The sequence below is a fragment of the Egretta garzetta genome, unplaced genomic scaffold, assembly GCF_000687185.1.
Source record: "Egretta garzetta isolate BGI_Z169 unplaced genomic scaffold, ASM68718v1 scaffold29, whole genome shotgun sequence".
Taxonomy (NCBI): Eukaryota; Metazoa; Chordata; class Aves; order Pelecaniformes; family Ardeidae; genus Egretta; species Egretta garzetta.
In genome coordinates, this window is record NW_009260796.1 from 1,092,501 (window position 1) to 1,110,908 (window position 18,408).

The following is an 18,408-nucleotide window of genomic DNA, read 5'->3' on the forward strand; positions in this document are numbered from 1 at the left end:
CCAGCCCCTCCAGGTCCTTCGGGGAGGGAGGGGCCCAACCCTGACCCCAGCATTCGAGGGGTGGCCTCCCCAGTGCCCAGCACAGGGGCACGGTCCCTGCCCTGCTCCTGCTGGCCACACCACTCTTGATACAAGCCAGGATGCTGTTGGCCCTTTTGGCCACCTAGGCACACTGCTGGCTCATATTCAGTCAGCTCTTGACCAACACCCCCAGGTCCTTTTCCACCAGGCAGCTTTCCAGCCGCTCTGCCCCACGCCTGTAGCGTTGCGTGGGGTTGTTGTGACCCCAAGGCAGGACCCGGCCCTTGGCCTTGTTGAACCTCATAAATACAGCCCTGAACCCATGGAAATGAACCCACACCCACTGCTGCCCTGCTGGCATACGGGACCTTGTAAGGCTTTCTTCTCTATCTGCTTTCGGTGGGGTTTTATTGTCTTTGCTTTCTCTTTCAGAGGAATAAAAGGAAAGAGCGAGACTACTTGAATATCGGCTACTCTCCCATGGAAAAAGGCAGAGCCAAGGGGCAGCCCCCTTCACCGCGGGCCCAGTCTGTGTAAGCTGAATGTCCCTCTGCCAGGGCTAAGGAGGAGAGAGCAGCTTGGTCAAGGGCCCCAGTATTTATCCTTTGCCAACCTGCCTCTGCCATCTCTGAAACCTGACCGATGACTGGCTATCCTATGGGAATGGCTAAAACCATCGGGGCGATCCCACCACGCTGTCAGTGGCAGTGGTAGCAGCCCACCTTGCCTACGTGCTACGCTTTTGCAGCAGCTTTAGAGAGGAGAGGAGGAATGAGATCCTCGCTGTTAATGATTCGTGCCCCGTACCCTTGGCTCTGGAGAATCTGCCAGAGAGGGAAATCGCGCTGCTGCCGCCGAGGGGGTTTTGCAGCAAAATCTGAAGGAAGAGGAGACGAGAGCAGAGGGAGGTGGATTGGCACCCATGCGGAGAGGGAGCATGTGCTAAGCAGCATGAGTTCCTTACATAAGCAGAGACAAAATACCCCAAATTCTGTTTTTCCCTCTTGCCCCCAGTAATGGGATGCCAGTGAGTGTTGGAGGGGGGGTCAGAAGTTGCAGGTGAGTGGGTAGGGACATATGTCCCTTATATAATAGCAGAGCTTTTGGGCACCTTGCATTGCAGCACTGGTTTTGACAGAAGAGGTGGCTAGGCAGGAGCGGAGGAGTGGGTATGCAAGCAGAGGCAGCAACGCTGTTGTTGGGCTCATGTAGAATGAAAAAATCCGTCTGAAGAGAGGAGGGCGAAAGGAGATGTCACATGTTCTTCTCCGGGCCTTTGGCCACCACCCGAGTGCTGGTGGCTCCTGCCCGCTGTGCCCAGCGTGTGCTGTGGGCAGAGCCAGGAGCTCGGAGAGGGCAGGAGGAGGCAGGGAAGGGTGCTGCTTGGCACCCGTGGCACCCCACAGCCCAGAGCCGCTCTGGTCCCGCGGGGCATCGGTAACTGTGGAGTCCTTGCTTCATAGAATCATAGAATGTTTTGGGTGGGAAGGGGACCCTAGAGGCCACCCAGCCCAACCCCCCTGCAGGAGCAGGGACACCTTTAACCACATCAGGTTGCTCACAGCCCCGTCCAACCTGGCCTGGAATGTTCCCAGGGATGGGGCCTCCACCACCTCTCTGGGCAACCCCTGCCAGGGTTTCACCACCCTCAGTGTAAAGAATTTCTTCCTTAGATCCAGTCTAAACCTACCCTGCTTCAGTTTAAAGCCATCCCCCCTTGTCCTGTCACAGCTGGCCCTACTGCTTCCATCCAGCGCGAGAGGGAAATCAGGATCCTTGGCTGCCATTCTGACCCTTCCAGCTCCTGCTGGATCTGGCCAGTTGGGGTCTTCCCCCCTGGGCTCTAGAAACGTTCGTGCCCCATTTAAAATGCCCAATTCTGCAACCTCAGCTCTGAATAAATGAGGGTGGGGAGGACCGCGTGGGACTGAGCCGAGCAAGGCGAGGTTGGCTCCAGAGGGCCCCCGTGGGTTCAGCTCTGGGTGTCAAATCTCCTTTAGAGGTGCTTGGCTCTGGCCCTTGGAGCAGCCCTCTCCTTCCATGAGAATTTTGGAAAATCCAGAGAAAAGGGGTATGTAGGGAACGGGGATGGAGAATAGCGGGTAACCCGATGTCGTCCTGTCTGCCAAGCTGGGGAGGGAAAAAGGGAGCTGGGCCGGGCCATTGCCTGCTTCCCACTGGCCACCTGCCTGTGGGAAAAGGTCCCAAGCGGTGAGGCTCTTCATAACAAGGCTTTGTTTCTTGGCAGGGTTGATGATGAGTCAGCTTCCGTCTACGAGAACCTTAACATCAAAAGCCCAAAGGTTTCGGGGATGAGTAACACGGGGCGATAAGGGAGCCAGAGGTGAGCTGTACGGAGGCTGTACAGGTAGGAATGCGTCCCTCGATTCAACCAGAGCGGCACCACGGGCTGTTTACGCTGTGTTTGACCCAGCTCCTCTTCACCTCGGCTCTCGCAGATCCCCGGGGCCCTGCCTGCATCAGGGAGGGCAGCGATGCTCAGCTGAAATTTGGTGGGAGCCTAAAGAAGTGGCTGTGGCCAGCTGCTGACCTGAGACCGGGGGGGCAACGGGGCGATGAGACCTCAACAGGGAAACACGTTTGCCTTACCAGGGGGGTGGGGGCAGATCTGCCTTTTGGACCATTACATCAGGAAGACTCTGAAAACAAAACGGCGCTACGTATGCAAACAACCAGGAGAGCCTTCACAGGCTGGGAGCGTCTCAGCTCGCTTTTCTTATCAACGCACTTTTCCCCCCAGTTATAAACCATGCCACCCTTCTTCCTTCTTGTTTTGGAATGCAGGGTTTACAGTGTTTACGTCCACCTTTTCCAAGTTCTGCAATTGCGGACGAGTTTTTTTTTGCCCGTCTTGCCTTCCCCAAGCACCTTGGATTCAGCGAGGGAGTAAGAAGCTGCCTGTAAGAAGCAAGCGCCTAAGAACCAGCCTTGACCTAACTTATTAATGAGAAGGATCTTCTCCCATTCTCCCCTGTATCAGCAGGTTGATATTTATGTGGAAGTGCCTCTGGACATTCATTAGGGCATCAAGGCTCAGTTTTAAATTTTTTTTTTTTTTTTTTTTTAATTTAAGATTCTTATTTTTTACACACAAACTGTTAAAAGGAACAGAAATGACTCTTTGCTTAGGACCTTTCCCAGGGCTGCCCACTTAGGGCGTCTGTAAAATGTTAGTACACTTTAATGGGTTCATTAGGTCAATCGTTTCAAAGCTAGAAGTGGTTTTAGACTAAATCCTGGAGTAACTTTGCTGCCTGTGAGGGTGAGAAATAGAGAGCACTGCAGGTATTTGCATCCCTCTTGGTGGTTCTTCTCACGCTTCCTTTTGGCTGTACCAGTTCTGGATTCCTATGCAACCCTGCCAAAGCCCGGCGAGCGAGCAGTCCCCACTGCTGCCGCGGCACAGCAAAGGCGCGGGTGTGTGCCTGGGAGCCCGCTGGCTGCTCGGCGCGTGGCTTTCGCAGCAGATCCAAGAGATGGAGGCGAGCATGGCCACCTCGGACCGCCTGGGTCTGACTTAAGCTGGGTGAAGCCCCACCTGGCTGATGGGTGCTGGAGGGTGGGAGAGCAGCTCTGACCCTGCGCCGCGCTTTTAGCCGCCCCTGGCGAGTAACAGCCTAGGATACTAAGCTGAGCTGAACTTTTTGAGCTGGGCCCCTCTAAGCTTGATGCAGCTCTGCCATTACCTTGCTGTGTGGCCTCTTTATTTTTTTTTATTCCCCTTGCGCCGCAACTATATGACAAGGCAAGCGTTGTGCCTGCTGAGTAGGGGTGTTGTAGGAGTGTTTGTGGCTTGACCATGAAGATGAGTGTGTTGCTGAGTGGAGTGTTCCAGCTCTGCTGATAAGTCTTGGCTTCCTCGCTGTCCCAGCCCTAAGGCCTGCAAAGAGCCCTGCCAAAGAACCCCTGCCCGTAGGATGCAAGGGCTCTGGGGGGAGCCTTGGGTCTGAGTGCCGGTACCTGAACCTCCAGAGCGTGCGTGGAGCCGATGCTGAAGTCCTCCTGGGTCTCTGGAGGCAGGTGGACTTGCTGCACGGTTGGGGTATTAGTGCCTGGAGCTCCAAGGGGCAGAAGGGGTTGAACAAAAGCACAACGACATCCCTTGGCTGTATTCCCTGGCTGGTCTTTCTGGTCCCTTGTCGCAGGGACAGGAGAACTGTTTATTTTTATTGCACTTTTAATAAATGTTGAACATTCTCAAGGCTTTTTTTTTTTTTTTTTTCCTCCTTTCTTTTTAAGTAGTTTGGTTTTTTGGGAAAGTGACTGCCGGTGCGGGCAATGGGGCATCCTGAATGCCTCCCACTGCTGAATGCTACTGCTCAGGGCCCTGTTTTCACTTGCTTTGAATCTTCCTTTTCCCTATGCATGAGTGAGGGGTTCAGCTCCGTGTCAGCTAAACCTTCAACCTCTCTTTCCAAGTATATGGTGAGAAGGGTTTAACGGGTTGCCCAGGGAGGTGGTAGAGGCCCCATCCCTGGGAACATTCCAGGCCAGGTTGGACGGGGCTCTGAGCAACCTGATGTGGTTAAAGGTGTCCCTGCTCCTGCAGGGGGGTTGGGCTGGGTGACCTCTAGGGGTCCCTTCCAACCCAAACCATTCTATGATGCTAAAGGGAACTAAACCTCCAACCTGTCTTTCTAAGTACATGGTGCGAAGGGGAAGCGCGAAGGGACAGCCCCCACAAGGACACTGTGACAGACCACCAGAACAGTTGGAGCGGTGAGAACCTCTCTGTGGCCTGTTTGCCACTGTAACAGTAGATTTTATGAGGGTGAAGATGTTATTTCCCTCTCCCCTGCCCTTAGGTCTCATCAGTGGGAGCTGAACAAGGTGTAACGATCAAAGCACTTCATCTCCACTAATGTCTATTTGCTGGCCTTAGTCCCAAGTGTGCCTTGGGTAAAAATGGAAGTGCCTTCTCCGCCTTAAGTCTTGGCGAGTGACTTTTTCCCGACACACGCTTAAATAGGTGCGGTGAAGATACCCTTTCAGTGGCAAGCACGGGGGGGGCGGGGAACGGCCAGGATGCTACAAATGAGAATCCCTGCCAAGCCCGACGCCTTTAGCAGGAGTTGTTGCAGGGCCTGGTGTGGTTTCTGCAGACGTGTGGCTGGCACAGACGAGACCAGCCTGCAGCTGAACACCAAAGGCATCGCAGATACAGCGCACGCAGCAGCTTTCCACAGAAGTTTTGCATAGCAACAGACTCGAGTTACTTCTGCCGTTGCTTCAGCCTTTTTCTATTTCAAATCAGATTTTCTGGAAAGGGAGACTGGAAGCATCTTCCATCCAGCTGGGAAGAAGCGAAAGACAAGCAGTCTTTGCAGCTTCTCGTTTTTCAGGTCAAATTGGGTAGGCACAGAGGGGACACCACCCCTGGGACACCACCCCTGGGACACCACCCCTGGGACACCACCGCCTAGATGGGAGTAAGTATGAATTTACAGGGTAAAGCTGTCCACGTGTGCCGGATTGTATGACCCTGGGCCAGCGGATGCACGGGCCAGCGTACAGACACGCTACCTGCCGCGTAGCTGTCGGGAACGCCGCCGGAGCCGGGACTGCTAAGTGAGTGCTTCTAACTGCAAGTAAGAAGGGAAACGTGCAGTAATTGCTACAGATGGACACCTTGCTTTGTATAAAACATAATTTAATACATACACGTATGGTACTTGCATACAATACTGTCTTACATCCATGGGTTTGAATAGAAAACATTTAATTGTAAGCCGCCTTCGTCATGAAGACTTTTTGTTAATCACTGTCAAAACGATCACTGCATTGAATAAAAATATAGTGTAAGCAACTGGCCTGTGTCTTAATACTGACACATTTTTAAGATTAGGAGGGTAAAGCGGTCAAAAGATGGAACTTCTATCGGTTTGGCAGTAGTTTGCCTGCGAGAAGCGTGAAGTTTGCTGCTTCTGCCCTTGATGATGCCCTTGCTGTGTCAGTGTGCCTGACAGAACACTCCCCCTCCGCATTCAAAACCACTTTCCAGGTAGGGATGAGTGATTTTTTTAAGCATGACCTTAGGATGAACGAGTAGAATGGCCACTCTGCCCTCTTCAAATCCCGACCCGGGTGAGTAGCAGTGATAGATCCGTGTTCTGTCAGCAGGAGGCAGCACTTACACCTCCAACATTGAGTAACGCAACATGAACTGTTTCCAGCGTGCGGAAAAAGGATAATTTTCATCTGCTTGTAAGACTTTGACATGTCCTTACCCTCCCAATCCCAGCTCCTCTTAGGAATAATCATGTAGCTCCTTCAGTTTGCAAAAATAGCCCTTTATTCCCTAAGGGAGTTAGAGGAACTGTACCCGCTGTCACTTGGTATCTAGCCAAGGCGGCACACGGCCGTGTGCCACTCCAGGCAAACAGTCCTAGAAACCCCACTGTTGCTTTCAGAGCTCTGCTTTCCATGGAGAGTTTGGCAGCAGGATGCTGAGGCAGCTCCTCGGAGCATCTCTGGGCTGGAGACAACTTGGCGGGACAATGTTTCAGCAGAGCTCCTGGAGGTGGACACGTGTGTTCAAGTGCAGGCACAAAGAGGAGCGTGGGGAGCGGGCATCGGGGTCTGCCAGCAAACCACGGAAGGCCGACAGGACCTGTCCCGGCCTCCCGGCACGCTGTGGGGAAGGAACCGGCGGCCTGGCTAGACGGGAGCGAGGGGCTGCCCCGCTGCTATGGGAATGGGAGTTGTGTCACGGGTGTTGCTGCCGTGGTGTGTTTAGGGGGAAGATACTCTGGCCTGCTCATCGCCACAGTCCTCGTGAAGCAGCGGAGGTTCCCCGTCTTCAGGGCACACTGGACCGGCCACAGAATGATGCAGAACAGGATGATGATCAACGCGGAGAGGAGGACTATGCGTTTCCAGTCATCGCACATGTCGCAGCGGGACAGCCTCCCAGCTAACCCTGCCGGGGGGGCCTCCGGACTTTCTGGCTTGCTCATGGCGACATCAATGGAGATACACGAGTCTGGATTCTCGGGGTCATCGGACGACTGACGGCAGCAAAGCTTGGTCCCTTCCATCCAGAGCACCTTCTCCTGCTGGAGTTCAGGAGGCAGGGTGGCAAGGAGCTCCTTGCTGGTCTTGAGTGCTGGGGCACCTTCCAGAGGGATGCTGGTCAGCTGCCTGCAGAAGGGGCAGGGGAGCTGGTCCTCCGGTTGGTTTGGGGGCAGCCCCGTGCTCAGGCGGGCCACACACTCCAGGCAGAAAACGTGGGAGCACTGGAGCAGCTTGGGCGTCTTGAAGGTGTTGTCATAGGTGTTGAAGCAAATGGAACACTCAACAGGGGAGGCTGGCTTTGGAGATGTTGGGTTTGGAGAGCCGGGCTTGTCGGTTGGGGACCTCGCCTTCCTCTTGCCATCTCCTGGGGAGGTGACAACAATGGGGCTGATGGGGATGGGGATTTCACTTGGAGATGCAGGGACCGGGCTGGTGGGAGAGGCTGGCGTGTTGGAGTGCCACAGCTGCGTGAAGCAAGACATGACGGAGCCCGGGGAAATAAATAGAGCCCTGGGAGACTCTAGAAGAGAAGAAAACCACAGCCTTCATTTTAGACAGTGTGAAGATGCCCGTCACCAGACTATGTTTTACCCCTTAAAAGGAACAAAGAGCAAGTTCGTGACTTCCACTCCATCGTGAGCCTGGAATAGATCCCTGCAAGAGGTGAGAATGACACAGGTAGCCTGTTTGAAGCTGCGTACCAAAGGTGAAGTTAAACATCCTGCAAAGAAGCAAGCAACCAGCAGAGCTCCACCATCCAGCCAAAGCCTTTCCACCAGAACCACCATGGCGTTATAGATGGGCACAGTCTTTCCCCGTACATGCCTCCCTCTGGGCAGAAAAAACACAACAAAAACCTACCCCAGCTGGTGCTCCCCGAGACCTGAGCAGGGAGGAGAGCAGAAGACTCCATGAGGTCAAGTAGGGACCTCGCTAGGGCAGTCTATTAGTCTGGGAGGCACTCAGATATTATGGTGGCAGCATGAGCAAGGCCTAAGAGACAGATAACACTGTTCAGTTGTGGGGGGAGGGGGGGGGGGGGGAAATCTCTTCTCTTCGGTGTGCTCAGAGCTTTGTGCCTCGAATCTCGGTTCTGCATGCTGCCCAGGAGGCAAGGGAGGCACCACCCAACGATGCTGCCTGGTTTTGTCTGCCCACAGCAGGCTCTGACCTCCCTCGTGTCCCAGGAGAACCCAAGGGAGCTGGGGAAACACTCTTATTTTGCAAAGTTTGTTGCATCCTCAGCCCCGAGCGGCACAAGCAGCATCTCTGTCTTGTCACCGTGACACAGCAAGAAAAGCAATGTTGGAGGAAATGGCCTTGGTGCCAGAGCGAGGGGAATTCTCCACTGTTTCCTTGTTGCTCTGCTTTCCCTAGGGAAACACAGTTCTTCCCTGTCCTCGGCCCCAGAGGAATGCCCGCATGGCCCAAACCTCGCTGCCATGAGCTCAATGCTTGGTTGTGGTGTGCAAGCAGCAGCCGGGAGTTGAACGGCTGATACGCCGCTGCTAGCGAACCGGTTTACAATTTACCCCGGCCTTTTCAGCAACCTCAGCATTACCTCGAGTTCTGGTCACCCTGGGCTAGACACCCAGCTTGGTGCACGTCCTGATATTCAGATATATGAATTTTTAGCTATTGAGCACTTCTACCTGAAAGCAAGCGTTCAGCCGGAGGAAATTCCCCGATGCTCTATGCCTGGGGAACATTTTTTTGCGATGTGTCACTGAACTCGCTAGGCTTGATTCTTTGCGTTGGGAGATTTGACCGATGACAAGGCAGCAATGCTCAGATTGCTGCTGTAATTACAGGGCTCCAGTCAATCCAGCAATGGCTCACCTGCACGGGCTTGGGGCTCCCCATCTCAGCGCAAAAGGCTAATTTAAGGTATCAGAAAGACTGCGTATTCCTCACATTGCACCAAAAAAAGTCTACGTTGGGTAAGTTCAAGACCAGGTTGGATGGGGCTGTGGGCAACCTGATCTGGTTAAAGGTGTCCCTGCTCCTGCAGGGGGGTTGGGCTGCGTGACCTCTAGGGGTCCCTTCCAACCCCAAACATCCTATGATTCTACGATTCTATGAAGCATGAAGGATTCTCCCCTCTCCCATCACAGCTGGCGTTGCCAGAGCCGAAATCAACTTTAAGAACCTTCCCTCTTTTTCTCCTCTTATTCTAAATGAAGAAATTTTTGCGAAGCCTCTCCTCGAGTTACATTTTCACTCACAGACTCTGCGCTTTTCAGCAAGCTGTTATGTTTTTCTAATGTATTTTTTCACCATGCATGTTTTATCGCAGCCTGGCAGATGCTGATGAACTGCAAATCCAAGCCCAGGCTGGCGCAGAGAGGAGGGAAACCCCTGGTTTGTTGGTTTGGTTTTTTTTTAAGACTAAATCTGTTTTGCAGAACTCCATCCCCTCTGCCCAGTTCTTTGTGGTCCCTCAGCTTGGAGTATTTGTCAGAAATTATGAGCAGCAAAACCGGTGGCAGAAGGTAACCTCGGAAAGGGGGAGCCTTTGCTTACATAAACTGTAATTTCATAACCTATGTGAAAAAGCTGTTCTGTCAGTGTTTTCACCGCTTCGTAATACGACAGCGGTAGCAACAGCCGTGTCTTGATAGTAAACTTGAGGACAACTGTTGAGGACAACTCACAACTGTTACTTTTAAATGAAGACAGAAGCTTTTCGCCCGCGTTTTCCCTTTGCTAAGGACAGTTGTGACGCTACAGGTGATTGCTAGTTTTAATCATTTTCTAGTCTCCTTATTTTTATCAACACCCTGGCGTAACGCAGCACCTTGATCAGACGTGATGTGGGTAGCTGACTTACGCCGGGAAGATACGGAGAGTAGGGCACGTAGCCAAGGCGTGGGAAAAACAGTTTGAATCCATACCCTGCCACGCGGGACGCACCAGCCCCTGCCTGCTTCTCCTGTCTTTTGGCGTGGTGCCGTAGTGCTGATGCTTGGAGAGGTAAATTGGGTTTGGGCAGCGGCTGATGCGGGGAGCAAGGCGCCTCCTGGGCACTGCTGTTGTCCTGCTAAATGAGAGCTGCTGGTCACTGAAGCTGGAGAGCCCCAGTGAAGACGTGCAATGTGGTATCTAAAAAGAATTAGTTAAAGTTTGGGATTTTTCTTTTTCTGTTCTGTTTTTTTGGGGGGGTTTTTTTGCACTATACCATCACACGATTTTTATTTTTTTTTAAATACAAGACAATATATAGCTTCAATCGTTCAGCCCTCCGTGGTCCCGCTGCCTTTCCTCAGACCCTGCAGCTATTTCCCAGCTACACACCTCGGCTCTCCAGAAACTTTGCAAATGTCAGTGATTAAATAAACCCTTCAGGAGAGAGACATAAACTCAGATTTAACACTAAGTAGGTTTTACTTCTAGAAGTAAACGAGTAAGCTTCTAGAAGTAAACAAGTTCTAGAAAATTCTTCCCGCACCATAAAACCCGACAAAAGGGAGCACGCAGTTAAGGCAGTGGCCAACGCTGTTCTATAACAGGATTCCCCAATGGTATCTTTAACCCAGAGCAACTCAATACACAGCAGTTAAGAGGTGTACGGCAGATTAAAGTCGATAAATACCTGTTCAGAGTGCTGCTTAGGAGGAGAAAAGCATGTTCTGGGCTCTTGATTTCTACCCCTGAAGAGTCTTCTCTCCAGAGGACAGTCTTAGGCTCAGGGTCTTTTGTATTTATAAGCTGCCTTCAGGTATTGGAGCTCCCCGGTAGCGTCCCGAGTTGTTTCCAAGCACGGCAGGTCTGGCACGCCGAGTACCCTCCGCATACAAGTGGCCCCGCCGCTGTAATTCAAGTATCTTTTATACCTTCCTGTCCAGAGGTGATTTACCTGCTCCACCTGCCTCTCCCCATCACCGCTGAATCACCCTGGGCTGCGAGCGCGCTCCCGCTCCGGCCGGTTTCTCTGACAAACAGGGCAGGCTGGAATGCTCCTGATAAGGGGCAGCGCTGCCGAGGACGCCCGCCGGTGCCTGCCCCGGGGAAGCGATGCCAGAAAGGTTTCTTTCTTTCATCTTCTCCAGACTGGGGAAGGCCGTCTGCTTTCCTGTAAATTCTCGCAGTTCTCCGATGAGCTTTGAGGGGTTTTAATCACTCCTCATCGCCTGGTCCAGCTCGTGCAGGTTGCACTGGCCACGTTGTCACAGGGCAGCAAATCCTCCAAAAGAAAATTTCAGGACGCCTAAAAATGCCGGTTACTGTTCCCTTGTTTCTTCACCAAGGACAAATAATTTGAAAGTGCCTTCGATTAACAGCAGAAACAAGGTCCTGACGGTCCAGTTTCTCGTCATGGGTGCAGAAAAAAATGGTTGCAATAGGAAAATCCAGTATAAGTTTGAAAGCTTTACGTTAATTGAAGCACTCTATACAATCGTACATCTGCTTCAGGCTCCTATACACAACAGCACTGCACGGACTGTTGCAGAGAAGGAATTCCATCCTTCGCAGCTTTTGGTAGTAATTGCCATAGAGAAATATTATTTGATCTGCAAAGGGTTTGTGGGTCAAAGCACATCAGTTTATGAGCCAGAAAAAAAAAACCAAAACAACAAATTTATACTCATGGGCAGATAAGGAAACAAGAGTGCGTGTGGACGGGGAAGGAACGGGCAAACGTGCAAAATTTAGCTCTCATTTGTTGCAAATACTACTTTTCTTTGCTCAGTTTCTCAAAAAAACAGCACAAGACAGTCTGTGGATTTTTTGGGGGGATGATATCAGGAAGTTCCTTCCCAAAAAAGTGGTTGAGAAAGTTCACTCTCAAAACGTGTGGAACTGTATTCATCCCTTGGGACAGAGAAGTGTCTAAATCCCACAGACTCCGGTGGCAGGCAGGGACAACTCGCTTCAGCTTCCATGTTCCTCTAGTTCAGGTCACGCTGCTCCGCTCCACTGAGCTGAAATCCCAAAGCAGGCTTTTAAGAGTAAGAGAAGCATGTTGAAATGACCCAAGTTTTAAAATCTGCTTTCGGCTTAAAACTAAGGTTACCTGATCCTCCCACAGCTGGAAGGATCTGGTCTAGAGCACATGGATGCACGATGAGCTCCATGGGTGACTCTGGAAGGCAACTCAAGGGAGAGCGCAGGTTGAGACTAAGCTTTCCCAGATCTGCGTCTCGAAGGCGCAGCTCCCTCGGCGGTGGGTGCTCATACCGTAGCGGTAACAGCCCCTACGCTGGACGTGCTCCCCCATCTATTTATGCTGCTCCTCAGGGATGAGCGAGGCTGGGAGCAAACACGGCCTACAGCTGGTGAAGGAGGCTGTAGTGAGGTGGGGGTCGGCCTCTCTGCCTGGTAACGGGCAATGGGACGAGGGGAAATGGCCTCAAGTTGTGCCAGGGCAGGTTTAGGTTGGACATTAGGAAAAACTTCTTCACCGAAAGGGCTGTCAGGCTCTGGAAGGGGCTGCCCAGGGAAGTGGTCGAGTCCCCATCCCTGGGGGGATTTAAAAGACGAGTAGATGAGGTGCTTAGGGACATGGTTTAGTGGTGGGATGGTAGTGCTAGGTTAACGGTTGGATGTGATGATCTTCAAGGTCTTTTCCAACCTAGATGATTCTATGAACAGATGGAAATCAGGTTTTTAAAAGTCTTGCTCACTTAGTCACTTGCATAAGCACTTTGGGCTCAAATTTAACGATGTTTCAGCAGCATACCGGGGTATGTTATGTTCGGGAACACACTGAGGAACAATGAATACTCCTTGTTTGGGGTCCAGCTGAGACCCTCTCCCCTGGTAGTCAGTGGAACACCACTGATTCACTTTTTGACCATGCTCTAGAGAAACTCACAGCCACGTTTTCAGCCCCTTATCCACTGCCAAGACCAGGATTGCCGAGCTGCTGTGCAAGCTGACCGCTGCCCACCCAGAGGTGCAGCATTTCTGGGGCCGGTTGCCCGGCAGCCTCCATGCGACTGCTGCGCGGAACGGCTTGAATCCAGCCCAGAAGCTGAGAGCCTGGGGCAAACTGGGCCACCCCACGCCCGCACGCTCCTCCCTCTGCAAGGTGGGTATGCAAGGTGCCGAGTGTGCCGAAACCTAGCACCATCCTGGGATGACGATGAGGGCTTGGCTTCCAAAAGTGAGTGGGAGGCTTGCTGTTATTTTTATCTTCTGCTTGGAGGAATAGGCTGAGCACGTCAGGAGCTGCAGCTGCTCCTGGGTGGATGCTAGAGGATTGGGAGCAATCGGTTGTGGGACCACATACTTTCATGTTTGCCCTTAAAGGAGCGGTGGTAGTAAGTAGAAGCAGTTACTTTATTAATACTGCTATTTCCTTGAACTTGCCTTACACCCGCACGCCTCGGGTGCTTCCCAAAGGTGCTGTCTGTGTACAGGTGTGCAAACAGCAGTCTGAAAATACTTGCTCTAAGCTGATTTTTGCTAAGCCACGCAGGAATGAAGACGATATAGCTGGAAGGAGATGTAGGAGATATGTATCTCTGGTATAAGCACCATGACATCGAGCATAACACTTTATTCCCATGGACTTCCGTAGCTCGTTTCCTAAATAAATAAATAATTAGATAAACGAAATAAAATTAAGAAAAGGAATTATAAGCCTTCCTTTTTGGTCATAGTCTTCGGCTGGAAGGCATATTTAGATGGGAACCTGGGAGGGATAGGTCTTGCTCAGTAGATAGGGTTGGTCACGGTGGCTCTAAGCCAGAGACCTAATGTAGGATCCCACCTGCAGTGAATAACTGTGATTGAATCATTGAAGCTTTCAATTGCCTGCCCCTTCCCGCCGTTGCCTCTCCTATTTTACCAGCACCAGTACCCATTGCTCTCTCATCCAGGACTGTGGGTGAAGTGATGAGATCTTCTAAAGGGTATGTATTCTTTTTAGGGGGATTTAGGAAGGTTTGTAATGAAAAAGATTATTTCTAGCAGCAACTGCCAACTGGTTGAGGACATGAGTGTTTAAAAACTTGCAAGCCAGACTCCTTAGTGTGAAGAGAAGCAAAGTATACTGCAGAGTAATAAAAACAGACTCAGCATAATGAAAACAGGCTGCTGATTAGAGCTTTAGGCTGTTTCCTGGGTTTGTTTTGACCTCCACCACTGCCCAAGTATATAACTCTCTTCATCCTCTGTATAGTTCATCCCAGCAGATAAACTAAAGCCACCATATACGGATGGGTGGGGAAAAAAAAGCAAAATCAAAAGCCACCGAGCAATGAGGAACAAGCTTCATCTGATCTCTCTCCCCCTTCACTCAAGGCTAGCTGGTTTCTCATCATGACGTATTACTTAGCACGTCTGGGGGTGTTGCCTTTTTATTCATGTTTTGGGGGTTGTTTACAGCTCTGATTTGTTGGGCTGCATTCTAAGGCCATGCATAAACCCTGGAAGCCTTTTGTGCTGGGAGAATCCCAAGGGAGCAGTTGCATAAAAGTGTGGAGAGCCAAATTTCTTTGGACTCTGCCTTTGCAGGACAAAACCCCAACGTACGCAGTGTTACTCCTGCTGACATAAGACGTGCCTACTGGGTTAATAGAGCTGTACCTTACCTTCAAGGGAAAAAATAAGGGTATGGCTTCGGACAGATGTGCTGGCTTTAACTGGGTGAGAACAAGCCTGTCTAAATCAAGCACCGGTGTGCAATGAGGCACAGAAGTCTCTGCAGGGCTAAATGCTTACAGCAGGAGGATACTGCTTAGGCTATGTTTTCTGTTTGCTCACCCGTTCATGTGCCTGCTCCCAAGCCCATGAAAGCCAGGGGAAAAACACACATGCACACCACCCCCCCCAGCTTCTGCGACTTTAGGCACGGGTCCAGCTCAGTAGCTGAGCTCGCCCACCTTACGCCGTTGTCATCTGTTAATCAGATGCAGAAAGAAGTGGTGAGACCCAGCACTGCCCGAGTTTTCCTGGGAAATGATTCGTTGGCCTGGAGCTGGCATTGCTTTTTGATCCTGCAGTGTTCCTCAGAGTCAGAAGGCTCGATGCTCTATGCAATTAATGTTCCTGGGTGGTAAACAGCACCATTAAGTGATGTTTCCCATGCTAACTCATGGAGCTTTTTTATTTGCCTGGCTTCACGTGCAGCGAGCTGCCTGACCGGGTGTTCACCGTGAGGTCTTATTATCGTCGCAGTAGTTTGCACCTACGGCTAGACTGGGCTATTTAAATTCCAAAGTATGTATTAGGTACTGTCAGGAAAGAGCCGTGGTGAGTCATCAGATAAGCTAGATGGGAACTCACTGTGGGATACTTTTAATATAATTACATTTTATCCTCCTCTAACTGTTTCTATCAGACAATCTCAAGACACTTCCCAGACGTCGTGAACTGAGCCTTCCAATAACCATGTTTGTTGAACACGGTATCTCCTATTACAGCAGGGGAAGTTTGTGATGCATGAGAAGCCCAGACAACATTGAGCAATGCTGATGTGACCTCTGGATAAGTTGTGCCCCTTAGCATGGCAGTGATTTGCTGGAGCACAGGGACGAGGCTTTAAACAGGCGGTGGGGTGGGAAACACCAGCAGAGTTGTGCGTTACCAGTAAATGTCCACTTAAGGTAGCTTGGCACAGAGTTAGAGAAAAACTGCTCCTGTTAGACAGAGCCACAGACCGTGGCCCTCTGGTGACTCCTGGCCTCTAAGTGATGCCCATCTTTACTGACTAGGCCAAGCCCAAGCTCTGGAGCCGTGTGCCTCTGTAGGTTAATCTCATTCAACCACTGGATCCTAACTCCAAGCTCTGGAACCGTGTTAACCGTAGGTTAATCTCATTCAACCACTGGATCCTAACTTTGCACTGTTCTTCATTTCCTGTAGTCACCAGGAGAGCACCGTGATTAGATAATCATTGCCAGGTACAGATGCAACATAACAATTTTCCTGATACTCTATAACTCATGTGACTATTACTCTTCGGCAGCTTGAGGCTGTATGATTCAGCCACTCGCGGCTGGGTTCTCAAATAGCAGGAATAGCATCCATTCCCTGGATGTAAGGTCAGGTCTTTTTTTTTTTTTTTTTTTTTTTTTCCTAGCCCCTTGTTTCTGAAGGAGTAAGTGACTTGGACCGATGGCTAAACTGTGGTCTGTAAATCGGTGATCCATGATACCATGCCTAGGAGATTGTTGGCTTTGCAAATGTCTATGCTGCTTCTGTAGTGGCTTGCAAGGAAAGTTTGATATCGGCAACCGTAAACAGTGGCTCAAAGGATGAGTAAATCACACCAGAATTAAGGTCCTTGGAAGTATTCAGTGAGCGTGGCAGTTCTTTCGGTTAAGATGATAGCCAAGATATGGCCCGTAAAAGGAGCTGGCCTAGCTGAAGGGTCCTTAGGTGGCCCAAGAACTGCAGCGCCAGCTCCTTTTGGTGCTGTAAGTGGCTCAAGCGCCGCTGGAGTTGGGATGTAGTGCATGTAAAGTGTGTGGGAACCAAAGCAGTTCCTGAAACACAAACCAAATGCCCTTCCCATGGACCAGTAGGGTAGCTGTCATTGCTGCCAGCCCTAGAGCAAGGTAGCCAGCGGCAGGGAGCTGGTGGGGGGAGACGATCGGCAGGGCTGGAGGAGATGGCAACAGAAGCAAGGTGAAGGGCAATGCTCTCACCAACACATTGTTAATTGCTCTCATGATTGTCCCACAGCAGTCATGTTCCGGCAGCCTTACTCACTTCCCGGCCCGGTGTGGTGACATGATGAACTTGGGAAATGGCCTGTGATGTCAGAGCTGAGGAGTGAACGTTTGCAGGAACAGCTGGCTTCTCCTCCCCAGAGACTTTCCTTAGGCAACAAGCCACCTGCCCTCTGCTGGCCAAATTCCCCCCTTCCACGCGTGAGCTGTGCTCGGCTCCACGCGCCCCTGTAGAGTGGACCAGATGCCTTACCCCAGTGCAGGGTGGTTTGGGCTCACCAGAGCATGCCTGGGCAGGAAGGGGCTGTTGGGATGCTGATGCCTCTGACCAGGGACCTTCCCAGGTGCACCAGACCTGAATTCCAGTGTGTGGCTCCCCATCAGATCCCTACAAATAGGATGAGGAGGGACAGGCTTCTCTGTGGTGTCTGTGGTGAGTCCTCCCAGCCTGAGAGCTCCTGGCCTTTCAGGTTACACTCTGAGTTGAGCCCTTTTGCTTTCTGCAGGAGTCCACCAACTTGAGAAGGATCAGACGACTGACACAGCTTCTCAGCAATCTCCAAGGACAAGTGTGACCCTAAGCTCCCTCTTGCTCTGTCAGGTTCTCCTCAGGGATGAACCAGCAGTCTTCCTTCTTTATCCCCGTGGTTGTAATCCCACAGTCCCAAAGTATGACCTGAGAAATCACTAGAGACCCTTTTCCACAAAGCTCCGCAAAGCAAGCGGAACAGTGGACGTGGTAACCTCTGTAACTTCCAGCTGGGGGAAGGACACCATCGCACCGTGGTCTCAGGGGCTCCGTGTTTCCCTTGCACTGAGCAAGCACAGGACTCCACTTACTGTCTCCTTCCCTTTCCCACCCCAGAAGCTTTATTATCCGTGAACCATATCACAGTCCTAAAGCTTTGCAGTGGGGAAGGGCTTCTTATATTTTTATTTTCTTTCTTTTTCTTTCTCTAAAGCCCCAGAGAGAAATTGTTCCTTCTTTGCCCTCTACCCACCCAACAGAGATGATGAATAAACTTAGGACATGCCATCGTAGCTGTCCTTTTTAAACTCTGATTGTTTTATATCCCTGTTTCGTAGACGGTGTCTATATTTGCTTTGCATTCCTTGAGTTTCTGAAGTATTGATAGCGTTGATCTTCTTCAGACAGAGGCTGAATGCTTTTTAAAGTGTGACACTTCAGTTATGGCTGGTGCATAATAGGTTTCGTTCTTGCAATTACATCTGCAGTTGGGCAGTCATTTGTGTTACCAACACACACAGTTAATCACGCAACTGCTTCAGGGAGTACAGGATAATATCCCAGATGTGAGACTGGCTAGAAGTACAGTAAGAAAAATATCTTTGTGAGTTGGCCGTGCTGAAGAGAGTAATTTATACTTCAATCCTAAAGAATGCGGTGGGACGAGAATGCGAAACATATCCTCGCATGAATTTGTAAATCCATTAGTAGATGCAGAGCTGTAAACTGAGTTCCAGTAAGATAAGGCAAAGTGAAAAGCCATCAGTGTTGGCACAAGGGTAAAACGTCCTTCTAGTGCTGCAGATAATTTATCACCATTACCCTTATATGGAGATATAAAAAGAACATAAGGATGTTCTTTGTGCCTTCATAAAAGTTTAATTTATAACTTCATCCCTGGGTCTGATCCCATCCCCAAACGCTTTGTGACATATGGGTCTGAGCCGGGGACGCTCTCATGCTTGGCATTCCAGCAAGAGACAT

At 50.9% G+C, this 18,408-nt stretch overlaps 2 protein-coding genes across 2 annotated transcripts in view; one reads left to right on the top strand and one right to left on the bottom strand.

Moving 5' to 3' along the window:
• The window catches only part of LOC104133393 (tyrosine-protein phosphatase non-receptor type 11), a 48,122-nt gene extending 43,879 nt beyond the window's left edge, over nucleotides 1–4,243 (top strand). The window contains exons 14-16 of the mRNA XM_035902152.1: nucleotides 454–554; nucleotides 2,270–2,389; nucleotides 2,827–4,243. Of these exons, the coding sequence (XP_035758045.1) occupies nucleotides 454–554; nucleotides 2,270–2,354 (186 nt within the window). The 3' untranslated portion in view covers nucleotides 2,355–2,389; nucleotides 2,827–4,243. The remainder of the gene's footprint in view (nucleotides 1–453; nucleotides 555–2,269; nucleotides 2,390–2,826) is intronic.
• A 2,485-nt stretch (nucleotides 4,244–6,728) lies between these two features.
• RNF223 (ring finger protein 223) lies at nucleotides 6,729–7,969 on the bottom strand. The gene is made up of 2 exons (XM_035902144.1): nucleotides 7,918–7,969; nucleotides 6,729–7,576 (listed from the first exon to the last, which is right to left on the bottom strand). Exons 1-2 carry the CDS (start codon nucleotides 7,967–7,969, stop codon nucleotides 6,729–6,731), a joined length of 900 nt encoding a protein of 299 aa, XP_035758037.1.
• Nucleotides 7,970–18,408: the final 10,439 nt, after the last annotated feature.

Excerpts from the sequence above, each read along its gene's own strand:
- RNF223 (XM_035902144.1), bottom strand. The coding sequence starts at position 7,969 with ATGGAGTCTTCTGCTCTCCTCCCTGCTCAGGTCTCGGGGAGCACCAGC. Across the intron at positions 7,577-7,917 it reads CTCGGGGAGCACCAGCTGGG|AGTCTCCCAGGGCTCTATTT; the intron begins GTAGGTTTTTGT and ends CTTCTCTTCTAG.